General features: G+C 35.8%; 2 protein-coding genes across 4 annotated transcripts; both read left to right on the forward strand.

The window, feature by feature from the left end:
* Positions 1 to 5551: 5551 nt before the first annotated feature.
* Positions 5552 to 8845, forward strand: LOC133704318 (aluminum-activated malate transporter 4). Its single transcript, XM_062129115.1, has 6 exons — positions 5552 to 6033; positions 6112 to 6249; positions 6360 to 6626; positions 6729 to 6865; positions 6963 to 7109; positions 7911 to 8845. Exons 1-6 carry the CDS (start codon positions 5661 to 5663, stop codon positions 8517 to 8519), a joined length of 1671 nt encoding a protein of 556 aa, XP_061985099.1. The 5' UTR covers positions 5552 to 5660; the 3' UTR covers positions 8520 to 8845.
* Positions 8846 to 12035: 3190 nt separating this feature from the next.
* LOC133705471 (serine/threonine-protein phosphatase 2A 65 kDa regulatory subunit A beta isoform-like) lies at positions 12036 to 18474 on the forward strand. Of its 3 annotated transcripts, none has more exons than XM_062130709.1 (13): positions 12036 to 12189; positions 12398 to 12827; positions 13309 to 13555; positions 13846 to 13958; positions 14940 to 15019; positions 15170 to 15311; positions 15432 to 15512; positions 15992 to 16096; positions 16485 to 16667; positions 17157 to 17249; positions 17593 to 17732; positions 17825 to 17891; positions 18038 to 18474. In XM_062130709.1, exons 2-13 carry the CDS (start codon positions 12435 to 12437, stop codon positions 18152 to 18154), a joined length of 1761 nt encoding a protein of 586 aa, XP_061986693.1. In that variant the 5' UTR covers positions 12036 to 12189; positions 12398 to 12434; the 3' UTR covers positions 18155 to 18474. The 3 variants fall into 3 exon arrangements, with proteins under 3 accessions (XP_061986693.1, XP_061986694.1, XP_061986695.1); XM_062130710.1 differs by having other exon boundaries at positions 12068 to 12189; positions 12411 to 12827; XM_062130711.1 differs by having other exon boundaries at positions 12073 to 12189; positions 12423 to 12827.
* Positions 18475 to 18528: the final 54 nt, after the last annotated feature.

Below are 18528 nucleotides of genomic sequence, written 5' to 3' on the forward strand. Positions count from 1 at the left end.
GTAGTAAGTCGTACCACCGGAGAAAATATCTCATTGAAGTCTATCCCTTCTTTCTGAGCATACCCTTTCACCACCAATCTTGCACGATACCGCTCCACTTGATCATTGCCATCACGCTTTATCTTGTAAACCCATTTGTTGCCAATGGCATTTCTTCCTTGTGGTAGCGGAACAAGATCCCAAGTGTTATTCTTGTGCAAAGCTTCAATCTCCTCTTGCATTGCTGTCATCCACATAGATACATCTGTGCTTTTGATAGCCTCATGGAAAGTTGATGGCTCTCCATCCTCTGTTAGAAGACAGTATGCAATATTGCTCTCAGTAACATATTCTGAGTGCCAAGCCGGTGGTCTTCTTTCACGAGTCGACCGTTGAACTTCAGGAGTTTCAGACTCTATTTGTTCTTGCTCTTCATGCTCTGGTGCAGCTTCAGAAGAAGTACGATTCTGAGTATTTTCCATATGGACTTCTGTAGTCTCCTTTAAAATGCTATTATTTTCTTCCATTTGCATTTTATCTTCTGCAAATATAACATCTCTGCTGATGACTACCTTGTGGGCAGTGGGATCCCACAAGCGATACCCCTTCACTCCATCAGCATATCCCAAGAATATACATTTTCTGGATTTTGAATCCAGCTTGCTGACTTCTTGAGTATTGTACATCACGTACACAGGACTTCCAAATATATGCAATCGAGAATAATCAGTTGGCTTTCCAGTCCACATCTCCATCGGTGTCTTCAGCTCAATTGCAGTTGATGGAGATCGATTTATCACATAACAGGCGGTATTGACTGCTTCTGCCCAGAATGACTTTCCTAGACCTGCAGTCTTCAACATTGCTCTTGTTCTTTCTAATAGGGTTTTGTTCATCCGCTCTGCCACTCCATTTTGTTGTGGAGTGTATGCCGTTGTGAACTGCCTTTTGATACCTTCATGTTGACAGAAGTTATCAAATTCATCACTGGTATATTCTCCTCCATTATCAGTCCTCAAACACTTGATCTTCTTTTCAGATTCAAGTTCCACCCGCGCTTTGAAAATTTTAAAGACTGCGAACACATCTGCCTTCCTTCTAATTGGATACACCCAACATCTCCTGGAGAAGTCATCTATGAATGATACAAAGTATCTTGCTCCTCCCAAGGATACAACCGGTGCTTGCCAAACATCAGAGTGAATCAGGTATAAGATGCATTTGCTTTTAGTTGTTGATGTGCCAAACTTCAACCTGTGTTGTTTGCTTGTAACACAATGCTCACAAAAGGGTAAAGTAACCTTTGTAAGCCCAGGGAGTAACTTCTGATCAGAGAGAACTTTCAAACCTTTCTCTGACATGTGGCCTAGTTTTTGATGCCACATCATCGTCTTCTCTTCTGCAGGACTGGCTGATGCAATTGACGCTTCTGCCCCATGATGTGTTTCTCCCATTAATACAAACATGTTTGCAACTGTCTTTCTCGCCTTTAAAACCACCAGCGCTCCCTTGACAATTTTCATTATTCCATTGTCTGTTCGGATCTTACAGCCAAGACTATCAAATTGTCCCACGGACAAAAGATTCTTCTTTAAGTCTTTCACATGTCGCACTCCTGAAATAGTACGAATTAAGCCATCATACATCTTCAATTTGATGGTGCCAATGCCAGCAATCTCTACAGCATGATTATCACCCATGAACACTTTGCCTCCAGAGATGGGTTCATATGTTTGGAACCAATCTCGATTAGGAGTCATATGCCATGTTGCTCCTGAATCCATTAGCCAGACCTCAGTAAGCTCTTCTCTATCTGTAGAGATTGTCGCTGCTTCACTATATAAAACCTCCCCATCTTCTGAGGTGCTCGCAACACATCCTTGAGGTTTTGATGACTCTGCAGTGTTCTCTATACCCTTTTTAAACCAACAATCCCTTTTGAAGTGCCCTTTTCTGCCACAGTTGTAGCATTTCACAGTCTTCTTACTTCTTGATTTGGACCTCCCCTGCCTTTGACTCCCACTGGAGCCACGCTCCGTTGATCTCCCTCTTGACACCAACAATGCCTCTGCTTGGTTTGAACTATTTCTGTCTCCTTTATTTTTGCGCCTATTTTCTTCTTCCAAGATGGCGGCTGCAACATCATCAAAGACTAAATAGTCTGTGAGGATATTATTGGTCAAGTTGATAATGAGCTGATCATACGAATCTGGAAGACTTTGAAGTAGAAGCTCTGCTCGTTCACTTTCCTCTATTTGTTGACCCAACGTAGTGAGTTGTGAAAATAGAGTTCTTATTGTGTTGATGTGGTCAGTCACCGCCGTGGTTTCTGCCATTCGAAGGGTATAAAGTCTCCGCTTTAAGAAAATCTTATTGTGCAAAGACTTGGACTCATATAGCTTTGTTAGAGTCTCCCATATCTCCTTAGCTGTTTTCTTCTCCGCCACACTTGATAACACTTCATCGGCTAATGCTAAATGTATGTTAGCAATAGCATTGCCATCCATTTCATTCCATTTTGCATTATCAGTGATCTCCGCGGGCCGATCCCCAATTGCTGCCAAGCAATTGTCTTTCCTTAAGATTGCCTTGATTCTCATTTTCCACAGTGAGAAATTGCTCCCCTTGAACCTCTCTATCTCGTACTTTGCTGCCATTGTATTCACCGAGATCTATTCAGCTATCACCGTTTCACAGATCTGTAACGTATATAGAAATAGTATCGTGTGAATAATACTTCACTAAGTAAGTTCCCAGGAAAGATTGGAGGGGTCACAAACGGTCCCGCTTAAAACCCAATCTCCTTAGACAGAACTTCCTAGACTGTATTTAATCACCGCACTGACTTTCTATATACGCCAACAGTAGCGTATGTGAACAGTACCGTATGGATGAATAGTGCCGTATAGGTGAATAGTGTCGTAGACGTGAATAGTACCGTATACACGAATAACTTTTGTGTATTAACAACACCAACCAGAAGGCTCTGATACCACTGTTAGGATACTGGCATGCAAACCCGACAAGATAAAAGGCAAAGAATAGGATAAAACGAGAAATCAGACACACAAGAATTTACGTGGTTCACCCAATTTGGCTACGTCCACGGGCAAGTATAGAAGGATTTTACTAAGTAATGTGGGAATTACAACCTCTCTCTACTAATAGGAGAACAACTGAAATCTCTCTATTAATAGGAGAAAACACCTCACTTACTCTCTCACAAATACCTCACAATTTTGTGGGATTTCTTTCCCTCTCTCACTCTTCTCTTCCTCTCTTGTTTCTCTCGTGTGGTGTGTTTACAATGCTTGGATGCATTGCCTATTTATAGGCAAGCATCCATGTAAATACAAGGGGCAAGGCAAGTGGCACAAGTTTGGTGCCTACAATTTATGACTAAGGAAGGATGGCTTCACCACCATTGTTGACTCCTTAGGTGGCTGGTTTCACATTCTCTAATTCAATCTTGGTGGCTGGTGGTGGCTGGCTTCACAAGAATCACGCCTTCAATCTAATCGTGCTGTGTATGAGTTCTGTCGTCATGTTTATGTTTTTTTTTTAATATGGAAATCTAATAAGAAATCATACCAATCTTCTAGAAATTCAAAAAAAAAAATGATAAGGGTGGTGTGTTGTTGTTGTTGTTGCTGTTGTTATGACAATGACAAAGTTAAGTCATTTAATAAAATATAATGATAATTTTATAAATAATTTAATATTTTTTTGAAGTATAATTAAAAAAAAAGTGAAAAAAGTAAACTTGATAATATTCAATAAAATTATCCTTTTTTCTTTTTACTATATATCAAGCAGACCCCGTTGCTTTTTTCCTCTTTTTTTAACTATTTATTAGCAGGCAGCATCTACCCCCGCCCTTCTGCTTATTTTCAATTGCGTAGACAATTTATACACGTTAGGATATTGGGAATCAACTCACAGAATGACTGGTGATGAACAGGACCGGTTGTTGATAAGTAGGAATTCGAAACCGACCAGATCAAGAGATTTGAAACTTACGCTAAAGATATGGGTTTGAATCCACCCTTCAACAATAATATTATTTAATTTAACTTATGCTTCATGTATTTCTATTGTACTTTTTCTATGCGGCTGCCGCTGCGTTTTATTTAAAGCGCAGTCCGCAGCCGTTTAATAATATTAAAACTTAGTTTATTATGTATGAGATTTACATATTTTTTATGTTTAAAACACTGAAAAGAAAAAACAACGAAAACCTGCTTTGCATGCACTGTAGAAACCTGCAGACAATACAATTCATTGCTGTTCATGGGTGAATTGCACTGTTCACGTGAACAGTGCAATTCACTTGCACTGTTTTTTTTTTTGTGTGTTAATTGTATTAATTTTTTTAAAAAAAAACAAGTTTAGAGAATTAAATTCATTCGCGATGTGAACAATATTTTTTTCTTAAAAACTAGTATAAAGTGAATTAAATTTACGCGTACAATAATATCAATTTTATATCTGATAATATTTTATCTAATTTTATTACACACTCAAAAAGTTATGAAAACTGTAGTTCTTATCGGATGAATTTTGGACGAAATGGAATTATAAATACTTTAATGAAATAATAAAAAATATTTTATATAAAGTATTATTTTTTTCATGATGTAATAAGAGTAATTAATTTTATAATATTTTTAAAACCATCAATATTAATATATTTTTTTAAAAATTATTTTATAACCTCAATTTCAAAAACATTTTTAACCAAACACATTAAACTACTTTTTCTTAAACATTAATTTTAAACAAAGTTTTAACCAAACACCTATTTTTTCAAACCAACCTCAACGAAAAGTACTTTTTATAAAACAATTTTTTTTAAACCACAACCACAACAGCTACCGCAATACCAAACACACTCTTCGTATCTAGAAAGTCTATCCATCCTTAAAAAAAAAAAAAAACCAGAGAGAAGAAAAGAAAGGAAAGGGGTTGTCCTCGTTTTCAGCTGTTGCTTGGATGATCCTTGCACTCTTGATCTTGCCAGGATCCTGTCAAATGAGAGATGCTCTTTACCGGGGAATTATGACAAACGTCAAAACTCAACCGCATATTATTCAAGATAGAGATATTTGCTCCAATGGTATGCTTTCTGTCAATTTTATTTATTTATTTGATGATATTCCATTTGTCTTTAAATCATCATCATTACTTTTATTTTATACCAATCAAATATATAAACTTTATTTTTTTTTATTTTGATATACCAACAATTTTTATTGTTTTAATCAAGTAATTTAGTCAATTTTTTATTTTCTAACGTGAGCTTTTTGTTAATAAATTTTTTTTATCTAAAATAAGAATTTTTTTAAATAAATAAAATGTTTTAAATTAAAATAAGTGCTCTTAAGAAAATTACTGGATGGAATTATGACAGAGAGACCATACTAACAAAATTATTTGAATAAAACAACCAGTTCCATTTAAAAAAGGATAGAGATTAGAGGTGTCACGTGAAGATAATAAATATTTTGACTATAATAATTAATTATAAAGTACTTTTAAATATTTATATAAATGACTTAAACATCGATAAAAAGAATTGATGTGTCAGCAGGGTCTCATCTCTGCTCTATATTGATCCTTTGAATTTTGTTCTATACACGTCTAATTGTCATTTCTTTTGTTTTTTTTTTCCTGACTAAGAAATGGCTGCCAAAATCGGATCTCTTAGGCACAGCTTTGAAGAAAGGAGCAAGGAGAGGTTGATTTCTAGAAAAGAGTATCCCGACTTTGGCCTGAACCGCTCCGAGAATGATATTGAAGAAGCTAGCAAGTGCCGGTGCTTTGGATCACTATCTGATAGGATCGTCAGCTTCTGGAATGGTGTAAGAAATTCTGCTATTGAATTATATAAGATGGGCCAAGCAGATCCTCGAAAATATATTTTCGCTGTCAAGATGGGCCTGTCTCTAGCTCTTGTTTCCCTAGTCATATTCTTAAAAGAGCCTCTCAAGGACGTTAGCCAGTACTCAATCTGGGCAATTCTGACAGTTGTCGTCGTTTTTGAATTCAGTGTAGGTCTGTCATTTTCTTTTTGACGTGGTTTATATTTTTAAGATATTGAGGTGGTTTTGATTGTGATTTCATCTTTTCCAGGAGCAACGCTTAACAAAGGATTCAATCGTGCTTTAGGGACATTTTCTGCTGGTGCTCTGGCTATTGGCATTGCAGAGCTCTCTTTGCATGTTGGAGCTTTGGGAGAAGTTCTTCTCGTAGTCAGTATTTTCATCGCAGGTTAAAGCTTTAGACCTATATTGGAAAAGAAATTTCACCTTATAAGAACTTATTTCCTATCACATTTAATCCCTTAATTTCTTGGATCATTGTGTATCTGTGATGTTTAGGATTTTTTGCAAGCTATATAAAACTGTACCCTACCATGAAGCCTTATGAATACGGATTCAGGGTATTCTTGCTGACATACTGCATAGTAACGGTGTCTGGGAGCTCATCGTCATTTTTCCACACAGCTGTTTATAGACTGTTGCTCATTGCTGTTGGGGCTGCGATATGCTTGGCTGTAAATATTTGTATGTTTCCCATATGGGCAGGGGAGGATCTTCACAAATTAGTGGTGAAAAACTTCAACGGTGTTGCTAATTCTTTGGAAGGTTGGATCAAGCTTGGATATATATTTTTCTTACTGCTGTTTAGTTTGATTCTTCAAAATTATTGTTAATAATTTTCTTTTAAGAGAGTTTAACCTTCTTCAGGTTGTGTAAATGGATATTTGCAATGTGTGGAATATGAGAGAATCCCTTCAAAGATTTTAACATACGAAGCTTCTGATGACCCATTGTATAGTGGCTATAGATCTGCTGTGCAATCTACCAGCCAAGAGGAATCTCTAGTATATATGTTCACATCACAATCATACATTCCTGTTCTTTCAGAGGATCACAAAGTGAAGGAATTACTGATTTCAACTTTCTCCTGTTTTTCTCCAGCTGAGCTTTGCAATTTGGGAGCCTCCTCATGGTCCTTATAGATCCTTCAACTATCCTTGGAAAAACTATGTAAAATTAAGCGGAGCATTAAGGCACTGTGCATTTATGGTCATGGCAATGCATGGATCCATACTTTCTGAAATTCAGGTAAACAATGTTGTTGTTGCTGTTGTTATAAGTATTTGGCATTTTCTCAACGTCACCCAACCAAGGACTCTGTTACGTTTTCATGTTTGGGTTGTGAATGATGCGGGGTTGGATTTGGGGGGTTGGATTTGGGAGGCTGTTGATGTGAATCAAGAAACTGCAAAATATTTCTGCGTTCTCAGTTTTTCATATTAATCCTCCTATTCTTATAAATTCTGTACCTCAAAATGTTGAAATATCATGAGAAGGAAATAGCTGATAAGTGATAACACTCCTAGACGATCTGTCTGGTTCAGTGAAAATTTGTAGAAATTGCCACAACACAAGTTTATAATTAGCAACTGGTGATGTTTATAGAGAAATACACATTGAGTTTAGCCCTTAACTAAGTTTCCATGGAATATCATTGGTTGCTTTGCATCCGTTTCTTTCTGGAGAGAAGAGGGCTAAACACTAGTCATTGATTGTATATGCCGGATATTGCGGGCATGCCAGCCATTTGCTTTAACTGCATTCATTCAATGCATAAATATACAGAGGAACAAATCGAATCGAATCTAATCTATTTTTACTTTAATGAAATTAATTAACACTCTGACAATTTCCAGACATCTAAGATTTTACTTGAAATCTTTCCAAGCTCATTATAAAGCAACTAGTTTTCAGTTTTGTTGATGTTTTCTTGTCTTGATGCTTTATGCGACCAAGGATCTTTAGCTTGCATGCTGCAGATTGGATGAGAGTTTTCATGTTCTCTTACGCTAGTCAGTTATACCAGATTCTGTAAATTTGATTGTGTAGGCACCGCCTGAAAAGAGACAGGTTTTCAGTAGTGAGCTTCAAAGAGTTGGCAATGAAGGAGCGAAAGTGTTGCGTGAGCTTGGAAAAAAAGTAGAAAAGATGGAAAAGTTAGGTCCCGGAGTAGACGTGCTGCTAGAAGTGCACGAGGCAGCAGAAGAGCTGCAAATGAAGATAGATCAAAATTCCTACCTACTGGTCAATTCAGAAAGCTGGGCAGCTGGAAGACCAGCCAAGGAATTTGAAGATCCGCAGAACCTCTTGGAAGACGAAAGTAAACTAATTAGCTACCTTAGCGAAACAGGGGATGTTAAGAATCAAAATATAAGCACCAGTCCTTCCATGCCAGAATTGAAAGCCTCGGATAGCGTGTTCAATCAGCCAGTATCGTGGCCCCGTCTCTCATTTACAGGTGGTTCCATGATCGTTGAACAAGAATCGAAGGTATACGAGAGTGCCAGCTCCTTGTCCTTGGCAACATTCGCATCATTGCTGATAGAGTTTGTAGCAAGGCTACAAAATCTTGCGGATGAATTTCAAGAGCTTAGCGAGAAAGCAAATTTCAAGGAACCCAGATACGGATTGGTGGAAAAAATGGCAGTTGGAGTTTAATTTGGCCCAGTTTGAGAAGCTGCTTTCAGTATTAGAAGCAAATATACTGAAAAATTGGTTGAAGATCATAGTTCTTTTCGTTCTATAACCGGGAAATTCCTTGGTGGTGACTTTAATATGTTATGGTTTTGACAAATTGATTTCGTTTTGGTCGGTTTGATAAAAAGGACCCATGATGTCTCATGGCACAGTCTCATAGTTTCATGGCACAGTAGAATGTTTGTCCTTTAACCTATTTTGTCTCATTCATTATTACACTTCAGCCTAAGGCTAGATGCTGGATTTCAAAACATTCTCTATAATAATTTGACAACTCAGTCCATAAACTAAGTTTTTTTTTTCTTTTTAAATTTAAAATCCTAGCACTCATAAACATATATCTAGACACCAATGTCAAAATCATGAATAGGTTGATCATAATTGATTTCTTGATTAGTTTTTACTAACTTGGCCCTACTAGAAATATTGAAAACTCTCTAATTCACTACAAAATTCAACCCTTTATCTATTGTATCTTCTTCTTTTTTAAAAAAAAACGAGCCCACATTTCTCACAACTATTTCTTCAACAATATTGTTTTTTTTTCTTGAAAAACACAATCTATTAATCTCTTTTTCTCAAAATCTTTATAGTAATTTTATTTTTGATATGAAAAATATAATCTATTTGACTTATAAGTCTGGTAATTTGATTCTAAATATTAGTAATATAGTTGTTCATTTATATAATATATATTTTTTTGGACATAAGAATAGTAAAAGGGTTATTTTAAAACTTTTTCAAGTTATGAAAAGATATTATAAACAATTAATAAAAAATACCATTCACATTTTATATTGAGTTTAATTTCCTGATCGATAAAAAATGGATGTTGAAGTTTATTTTTCTATTTCATTTAAAATATTCTTTTTATGCATAATTTTATTAATAAATGTTTAAATTGTAATTTTCACCTGGAAGTATATAGTGATTGATCAAGATGGAAAGAAAACCAAGTCCTTCGACTAGGGGGCAAACACAATTGATAGATAGGATGGTTTTAATACTTGGCTGGTTTAGGACCTAATCATACAACCATAAAGTTCTAGAACCTAAATATAAAGTGGCGTTTATGTGCTACGTGTCATGAATGTGTGTTGCCTGTCTTTTTCTTTCATAAAAAAGTGTTAGGACCAAGGTCGGAAAGCTTCTCTAGATTGGAGTCTCCAACCTTTGACGAGAAATGGAGCCCCCTTTGAATTGTTGATTGATTTTTGTTCTGGCCTCTGAGATAACACAAAATCTCGCAGCATAATTATAAAGGAATAAATTATTGTGGTAGCTGATGATGCATCTCCACGTTTGTATATGGTAGGTTGTCGAAGGTATTGTTCTAATTGATGGATTGAAGTTATGTAATGATTCTGGTTATTGAAAAGACATCTTACAAGAAGAAAGAAGATTATGGTGTTGTATGAGCAATTAAGAGTTTTATTTTGATAGTCGACATGGAACAATAACATTATCATAACCTCCTGAACGAGGAGCTTTAATAGCACAATATAATTGAAATATGTACAAATAACATCAATGATAATATATATTTACATCCACGTATGATATACATCCCAAAAGTATTATTTCAATTGATAATACGAAGCCGCGTAGTATTTTATTTTTTAAAAAATATTTCTTGGAGAGAAAAAAAATTATTATGTTATATAAGTGAAGAAAGCTCTCGTTTCTTATTTGATATGAGATAATATTATCATAGAAATGTTATTAATTTTTATTTTTATAAAGCAAATGTAAGAAAGTTTAGAAAACAAGAAGATGAATAGTAGCATTACATCACCATCTTGTTGCTTTATTGTGCATTTCGAGTGAGGCTTAATATGAGCACAAGAAATCATAAATTTAGGGGGTATAAATCATTAATTCATGGAGTATTTAATGGTGTTTTATTGGTTATTTTTTTGATTTATTTTAAAAAATTAGAGAAATATAATTACGAGAGAGAAATCTTGAATGGATATTTTTTTTCACTTTTAGTGGATAATAAATTTCATTTTTTCTCTCCTTATTTTTTTTTATTTAGAAAAAAAATCATTTTATTCTAAAGAATAACTAATAAGATTACACTTATAGTTATTAACTATCATGGAGGCAGAGAAAGAGGCATTGATCTATCTGTGCTCAAGAGGGAATTAATTCACGACTAATAGAATATTGAATTATGACATTTTCCGAGATCAGAATGACATATTTCATAAAAGACACCCCTACAAGCTACAACCTAAACTGACCTATCTCTGTGCTTGTATAAGTGGCCAAGTCAAGAGTCTCCGAGCTTAAACCTGAATGTGTTATGATGATGGAAGAATTAAAAAGTGGGGAAAATACACAGTGAGAAGCTCTCGACGGGCAAAGTTGCATTTTCCTTACAGAAAGGCAGAGGGAAAATCCTTGCTGACAGAAGTCCGTTATGAAATCTCCAGTTTGCTTAAGTTCCTGAGCTGAAGCATCAACTAGGTGACTTCATAAGCCAGAATTTCGAAGCCCATTAACTCCCAACACATGCCGATTTGGGTTCCCTGGCCCAGGTTTTCAAACTTGTTTGTCGATCTTTCTCGCATCAATTTCAGTTTTCAGCTTTACGGCTTTTCCCATCAAAACACAAGAACCTTGTGATTTACGACATAAAGCTTACGAGAAAAAAGAAAGAAAAAGCAGCTCAATATCTGGCAACACTTGGAGATGTGGGAGGTCTTAATTCTTGTTTGTCATCGGCCATCACTGTCACTGATCACACTAATCAATAATTTTTTTTTTTGATAAAAAATGTAAGTAGACACTAATCATAGTTCTTCCTCTGATTCTGCCTCCATGGCTGCCATCGATCAGAATGTAGGGAGGAGTCGAAGAAGCGGGAGCGGTGATCAAACATTGGCGACCGATATACCACGCCATTGGCATGATATTTTCTGGTTAGGAGTCTTTTTATTTCATTTGATGGGATTAGCACTTGCTCTTGCAGTTCTTGGGCTCAATAGGTTTAAGAAATCGGATAGATTTAATTTTGATAGATACACTAATCAATAATTGCTACCACTGTTTGTAGTTCTTTTTCGTATCTTTGGTTTTGTTTATCTTTGAAATAATCACGTGTATTAAACCAAGAGTTTAAAATTTTTAAAATTCACATTGAAAGATATCAGGTTTAAATTCAAGAAGATATGGTCTTATAATAGAAAACAGTTGCATCTCAATGCATGAGCTATAGCTTAAAGCTCATCAAATTTCTTTATAAATAAGAAAAATATATCAAATTTATGTGATAATTTTATTGTTTTATTATATGATTTTGAATTGTATTACATGTAAAATAATATTTTTTTTTATGTAGAATGACAGAATTAAAATTTTTAGCGCCACCAATAATAAATTCTTTAATATCTCGCCAGCCTAAAAGAAGAATAAGAGCCCAGGCCCATAATATACATTCAAAATTGGGCCTGAACTTAAGATCGCTTCAAATAAACAATAGCAATAAATAAATACAGTACAAAAAAAAAAAAGAGCAAAGAAATATAGTACAAAAATCAAATAAAAAGAAATTCATAAATTCTCTCTATCCCTCTCTAAGCTTCTGCAACTCATCAGAGGCACGGCGGGAACGCATTTCAGATCGGTAAGAGCACACCACACTTCTATCAAATTTATTTATTTTAAAAAAAGAACTGCCATAAACCATAACAAATTAAATTCTTTTTCCACGGTTTCATTCTTGCTATTATAAGTTGAAAAATTAGGTTGTTTCCTTTTTAGCTAATCTAATCTAATCTCATATCAAATTGGCTTTCTTTTTACTAATTATTAATGTGTTCATGAATCGTTAGATTTGAATTCTAGGGTTCGTTACAGATCTTGGATACAATGTCTACGGTGGAAGAACCGCTCTATCCAATAGCCGTTTTAATAGACGAGTTAAAGAATGATGACATTCAGCTAAGGTTAAACTCAATCCGTAGACTCTCGACCATAGCACGTGCTCTCGGGGAGGAACGAACGCGGAAGGAGTTAATTCCATTTCTGAGTGAAAACAATGATGATGATGATGAGGTACTCCTTGCGATGGCAGAGGAATTGGGTGTGTTTATCCCGTTTGTTGGGGGCGTTGACTATGCTCATGTTTTGCTCCCACCTCTGGAGACTCTTTGCACTGTCGAGGAAACCTGTGTGAGAGATAAAGCTGTGGAGTCGTTGTGTAGGATTGGATCTCAGATGAGGGAGACCGACTTAGTTGAATGGTTCATTCCTCTTGTCAAGGTGAGAGAACGTTTATATATATCTGAGTTACTAGATAATGCTAATTCCTTATAATTTAAATGAAGATTTAGCTGCACCTACCTGCCTGGAATAATGATTTTTCATTTATGTACTGTTTGAGGAGACTCATTTTGTTCTTCAATGTCTTGAAAAACGCTGTTGTTCTTTGCTAGATTGTTATGTATTTAATTTGGTTGCTTATGCCTGTTCTATTTATTCAACTTATACTAAAAATATGCATGAACTCTGTATGTGCAAGATTTATCCCTTACTGAATTAGAGATAAATGTGTTCATGTGTGAGATGTTATGGCCTTCTATTTCACTTATTTGTGTTTGTATGTATGTCTGGGACAGGGAGATATTTTGCATGTTTTTCGAACCCCTGAGTAGTTAAACATGTCACACTTTTGGTTGTGTCATATTTGTGTTAACTACTAATTTACTTTATTCTCTTGCACCTGCTTAAATTTTATCTTCAGAGACTAGCAGCTGGAGAATGGTTTACAGCTCGAGTTTCTGCGTGTGGGCTATTTCATATTGCCTACCCTAGTGCCCCAGACACATTGAAGACAGAATTGCGGTCAATATACAGCCAGCTGTGTCAAGATGACATGCCCATGGTTAGGAGGTCTGCTGCCTCTAATTTGGGGAAATTTGCTGCCACTGTTGAACCTGCACATTTGAAGACTGACATCATGTCAATTTTTGAGGATCTTACCCAAGATGGTAATTGAACTTTTAATATATAGAAGTATGCTTTTATTTAGTTATTTTGAAAATGGAATAAGGTTAAGATAACTACTATTACATGTTTGATTGCACATGTAACTCATACAGTTTTGACTTGAAACTGTGGAATGGTCAACAATGCATGAGAAATGAATTTGATATCACTAATTATAGGTTTATAATGTAATATTCTTATATATGCAATACCTTAATTTGTAGTTATTTGAATTTGTTTTTTTAGTTTGATATGTTTGGAATTCTTCACGTGTGTTTTTCTTATACCTCAGATCAAGATTCTGTTCGTCTATTGGCTGTTGAGGGCTGTGCTGCTCTCGGGAAATTGTTGGAGCCTCAGAATTGCGTTGCACATATTCTTCCTGTTATTGTTAATTTCTCTCAGGTACTAATGAAGTTTGTAAATCCAACAAAAGTAACAATTTACTTTATGATTTGTTGTGTTCTGAGTATTTTGCTGGCACTATCTTGGTATTTCGTTGTTGTTTGGTCTAGACCCATTAACGCTTAACTAGAGTTAAATTAGATTGTTATAGAACATCCATTTCAGTAATCAATATTAAATAAAGATATTTTCTTCTTTTGGTTTTATTAAATTATGGATAAGGTGATTTAAACAGAGTTACAGGATAATGCTACCTCCCTGGAACCGTGATCCGGATCACATGTCCTGATTCATCGTAAATTTGCATTCCAGCCTGACTTGGCAAACTTACTTCCCCAATTCTTGGTTCTAGGGCAAGGGGAAAATGTAATGGCATCTTTCTATGCATTTCTTTTCCCTTGCTTTTTTAAAAGGCACCACGCTTGTTCTATTGTCCTAGGCATTATGCTTGAGAAATAATTATAGATAAACCTTATAACTTACCTTGTCACTGATTCAACCCTTATGAACAGCCCAAATAAGCAGAAACACACAACATAACACTCTACCTTCAACCCTTATGAACAGCCCAAATAAGCAGAAACACACAGCATAACACTCTACCTTCATACCACAAATTAACGTGTGTACCATGTCTCCAAAGTTGCAGCACAACCCAGAACACTCCACATTCTTGGTAACACTGATTGAGACCTATCGGCCTAGATATAAGCTTGCAGAAATTAACAACTTGGAAGATAATGTATAATTTTTCCTGGATGAGGAATGGAATTTTATACTGGATCATGTCTAATGGTTTGAAAGCTTTAAGAGTGTCTGGATAAAATTTTGTTACCAATATGATACCACAGGGGAAGAAAAATTGTTTATGGTGCTTGGTGGCATCACTAATATGATATTTGTTTGCTGATTCTGCAAGCTTTTAGCTTTTTTCTTTCGATTTGTTTCATATTTAAATCAAGTGTTATTGCCTCCGAGCAGGACAAGTCTTGGCGTGTACGCTACATGGTTGCAAATCAATTATATGAACTTTGTGAGGCTGTGGGACCTGAGCCTACCAGGTGTATATCTAACTTGAAACTGCTGGGTTAAATGCATATGTACTTTTTCTTGTTTTAAGTTCCAATCCAATTCTGTGTTTGATAGTGATCTGTTGATGGATTCTGTCATATTGTAATCAAGATTTTTGATTTATGGTAATTGTTTCTAAGGATGGACTTGGTCCCTGCATATGTGCGGTTACTTCGTGATAATGAGGCTGAAGTACGTATAGCTGCTGCTGGAAAAGTAACTAAATTCTGCCGCATTTTAAGTCCAGAACTTGCTATTCAACATATTCTCCCCTGTGTGAAGGTGCATATCTATTTCAAACTTTAAAATTCTTCAGTTGACTGTATTGTTTCTTGTTAGAGCATGAATTGATTTTTGCCTGATCTTTTTTTTAATTGTAGCGTTCTCACTTATTTTTTTCAGGAACTGTCATCAGATTCTTCCCAGCATGTCCGCTCTGCTTTGGCTTCAGTTATAATGGGAATGGCTCCTGTCTTGGGGAAGGTGAGAATGTACAGTATGGGTTGTCTAAGACTTTGTTATTGTTCACTTAATGCTTGCACAGTAAGATGTGCTATTCATTTAATTGCTCCTGTCCTGATCTGACTTTGAACTATATAAAGCTTTCAAACCACATGTACTTCAATTTTTGAATAATATTTGCAAATTTCTGATATATAGAGAGATAAATACCTTCTGGGGCCAAGTTTGTTAGCTTTAGCCCATATATTTTACATGTTCTTGTAGATGCCATATTATTGGCCATTACCTGTCATCATTTCAAAGTTATCGTTTCTGTAAATGTATATGGTTCATTAGCTGCATGGTTTTCTCTTTCATTAAGAAGTGCTTTTTTTTTCATGATGTTGTCAAATATCATTGGTTATTTTATCTATGTCACTGTTCTTCCTGTTTCAATTCCTAGTGCATGAATTGAATTGCTGGAAATGGATTTCTAAACTTTATTTTGTTTGTCAATGCAGGATGCCACAATCGAACAGCTTCTTCCAATTTTTCTATCCCTCTTGAAGGATGAATTTCCTGATGTGCGTCTGAACATAATCAGCAAGCTTGATCAAGTGAATCAGGTTTGCAACAACTTAAGAAAACTCAAGAGGTTTCAGTCTTCTGTATCCCGGGAGCCAGCTCAACCATCTCTCCATTTTGGTTTAGTCTAATATATTGCAATTTTTACCAAGCAAATGAGTACTGTGATAACATTCCTTAAAATATGCCTCACAATAATTATTCATTTGGAGATTTTGTCTCATAGAAATTACTTGGGCACACTAATATAAACAAGTAGGCTAATGCTAAAATCACTGTCACAACACATGATGTAGTTTGACCTTTCTTTTGATTTTGTGGGGTCTTAGAGATGTTACTCGGCATGCTCTTAGCACATCATAAAAATGTACCTGAAATGCAATATTTTCCTCCTTGCCTATGATATCATGGGAATAAACATTACTGCAGGTTATTGGAATCGATCTACTGTCCCAATCACTATTGCCAGCAATTGTTGAGCTCGCAGAGGATAGACATTGGAGGGTTCGGCTTGCAATTATAGAGTACATACCTTTATTGGCAAGTCAACTGGGTGTTGGGTTCTTTGATGATAAACTTGGTGCTCTTTGCATGCAGTGGTTGCAGGATAAGGTTTGTATTTCCACATCATGTGTGCCAGCAGTTAAAAGCTCACTTTTGCTTGTGCATCGCACCAGAAAATTTTTGAATCTCGGTTTTTCTCTGTTTGCTTGTTTGATGTGTCTCTGTTCAATGATTAAAATTTCTCAAGTAGATTAAGATTTTCAGTCTTCATTTATGAAGATATAGAAAAGATTTGGGCGTCATAGGACTTGAAAATACCAGTCTTTATGAGGATTTCTGCTCTTCTTGGAATTGGTGTTCAAACCTTTAAATGAAATTCACTCAAGTAGTACGCTAGCCTTTGTATACTACTGGCTTTGCTGTTTTTTCTATCATTATTTTATTAAGTTTTTTCTTGTAAAAATAATGGAAAAGTGAGCTTTGAATTTCTATATAATACTTTACTAACTTTTGGAACTGAGCTCCTTTCTGCCAATCACGTTGTCATGAAGATTAACTGGTTTATTTTGAACAATCTTGTCTGGGTATTTTCTTCAGGTCTACTCGATTCGTGATGCTGCTGCAAACAATTTGAAGCGCCTCGCTGAAGAATTCGGTCCTGAGTGGGCAGTGCAACACATAATTCCACAGGTTTGTGTTGCACTGGTTTGTTTGAATTTCACCACTGTCTAATAATTCTGACTTTTCGTTGCTATTAATTTCCCAATGGTGGGGTTGGATGTGTTGAATAGAACACAATAGTTTAGGATCAATAGGAAATTATGTCTTCTTAACTATTAGAAAGAAATCCCTGGATTGATGGTTTGGCCTCTTTCAATAGTTGATTGTTTTTTCTGCTTCAATTTGACAAGCCAACTATGTAGCCTTCCCCCCCTGTTTCTGGCTTGATTATTGTTTTCGTATTTCTTTCACATTTTATGTCTGTTCCTATCTTCTAAAGAACTGGATATTGAAATGTCACATTTTATTGCAGGTTTTGGAGATGAGCACCAATCCCCATTATTTGTATCGGATGACAATTCTACGTGCTGTCTCGTTGCTTGCTCCTGTGATGGGTTCGGAAATTACATGTTCCAAACTGTTGCCAGTGGTCATCAATGCATCAAAAGACAGGTATTGGATGCGTGGATTGTCAATCTGGTTTGTAAAATTGTTTCATTCTAACCCGGCAGTTTCTGAATGCTGGATTTGATTTCACTAAGCAGGGTACCCAACATCAAGTTCAATGCGGCGAAGGTGCTGCAATCGCTCATTCCCATAGTTGATGAGTCTGTAAGTCGCTCTTGTTCTTAGCAAAGACTAAACTTTTTTTTTTTACCTTTTTTTCCTGCTTGTCATTTTATTGAAGTATTGTTTATTTTGTTCATGGGTGCCTTTTCACTTTCTTAATCTCAATGGGCCATAAATTATATCCGCAGGTTGTAGAGAAGACTATCTGTCCCTGTTTGTTTGAGCTAGGTGAGGATCCAGATGTTGATGTCCGTTTTTTTGCCAACCAAGCTCTTCAGACTATTGCCAGCGTCATGATGTCCTAGACAGACTCCCTTTTAATATTGGAATCTCGTTGTGAGCCCATGTACTGAAGACCCTCTGTTGAAGTTGCCATAATTTCGGGTCATCAACCCCTTTAATATTGGAATCTCGTAGTGAGCCGTGTTGTACTGAAGACCTACTGTTGAAGTTGCCATAATTTCTGGTAATCAAACCAGTTTCTTCTTTGCCGACATTTTGAGTGGGTAGGCAATTGTATCACTGTGAGATGTGACCGCCATGTAAAAATCCGTTTTTCTGGCTCCTGAACGAATGCGCGCTCTCATTTTTCCTCATGATAAACGTTGTTTTTGCTTTGTTTGTATCCCGTGTCTTCCAATAGGACTTTCTTCGTATCCTTTTTTCATTAGAAAGATAA

Source organism: Populus nigra, chromosome 10 (assembly GCF_951802175.1).
Source record: "Populus nigra chromosome 10, ddPopNigr1.1, whole genome shotgun sequence".
Taxonomy (NCBI): Eukaryota; Viridiplantae; Streptophyta; class Magnoliopsida; order Malpighiales; family Salicaceae; genus Populus; species Populus nigra.

Excerpts from the sequence above, each read along its gene's own strand:
- LOC133704318 (XM_062129115.1), top strand. The coding sequence starts at position 5,661 with ATGGCTGCCAAAATCGGATCTCTTAGGCACAGCTTTGAAGAAAGGAGC. Across the intron at positions 6,034-6,111 it reads CGTTTTTGAATTCAGTGTAG|GAGCAACGCTTAACAAAGGA; the intron begins GTCTGTCATTTT and ends CATCTTTTCCAG. Across the intron at positions 6,627-6,728 it reads TGTTGCTAATTCTTTGGAAG|GTTGTGTAAATGGATATTTG; the intron begins GTTGGATCAAGC and ends AACCTTCTTCAG.
- LOC133705471 (XM_062130709.1), top strand. The coding sequence starts at position 12,435 with ATGTCTACGGTGGAAGAACCGCTCTATCCAATAGCCGTTTTAATAGAC. Across the intron at positions 15,513-15,991 it reads TGGCTCCTGTCTTGGGGAAG|GATGCCACAATCGAACAGCT; the intron begins GTGAGAATGTAC and ends TTGTCAATGCAG. Across the intron at positions 17,250-17,592 it reads TGCAACACATAATTCCACAG|GTTTTGGAGATGAGCACCAA; the intron begins GTTTGTGTTGCA and ends ATTTTATTGCAG.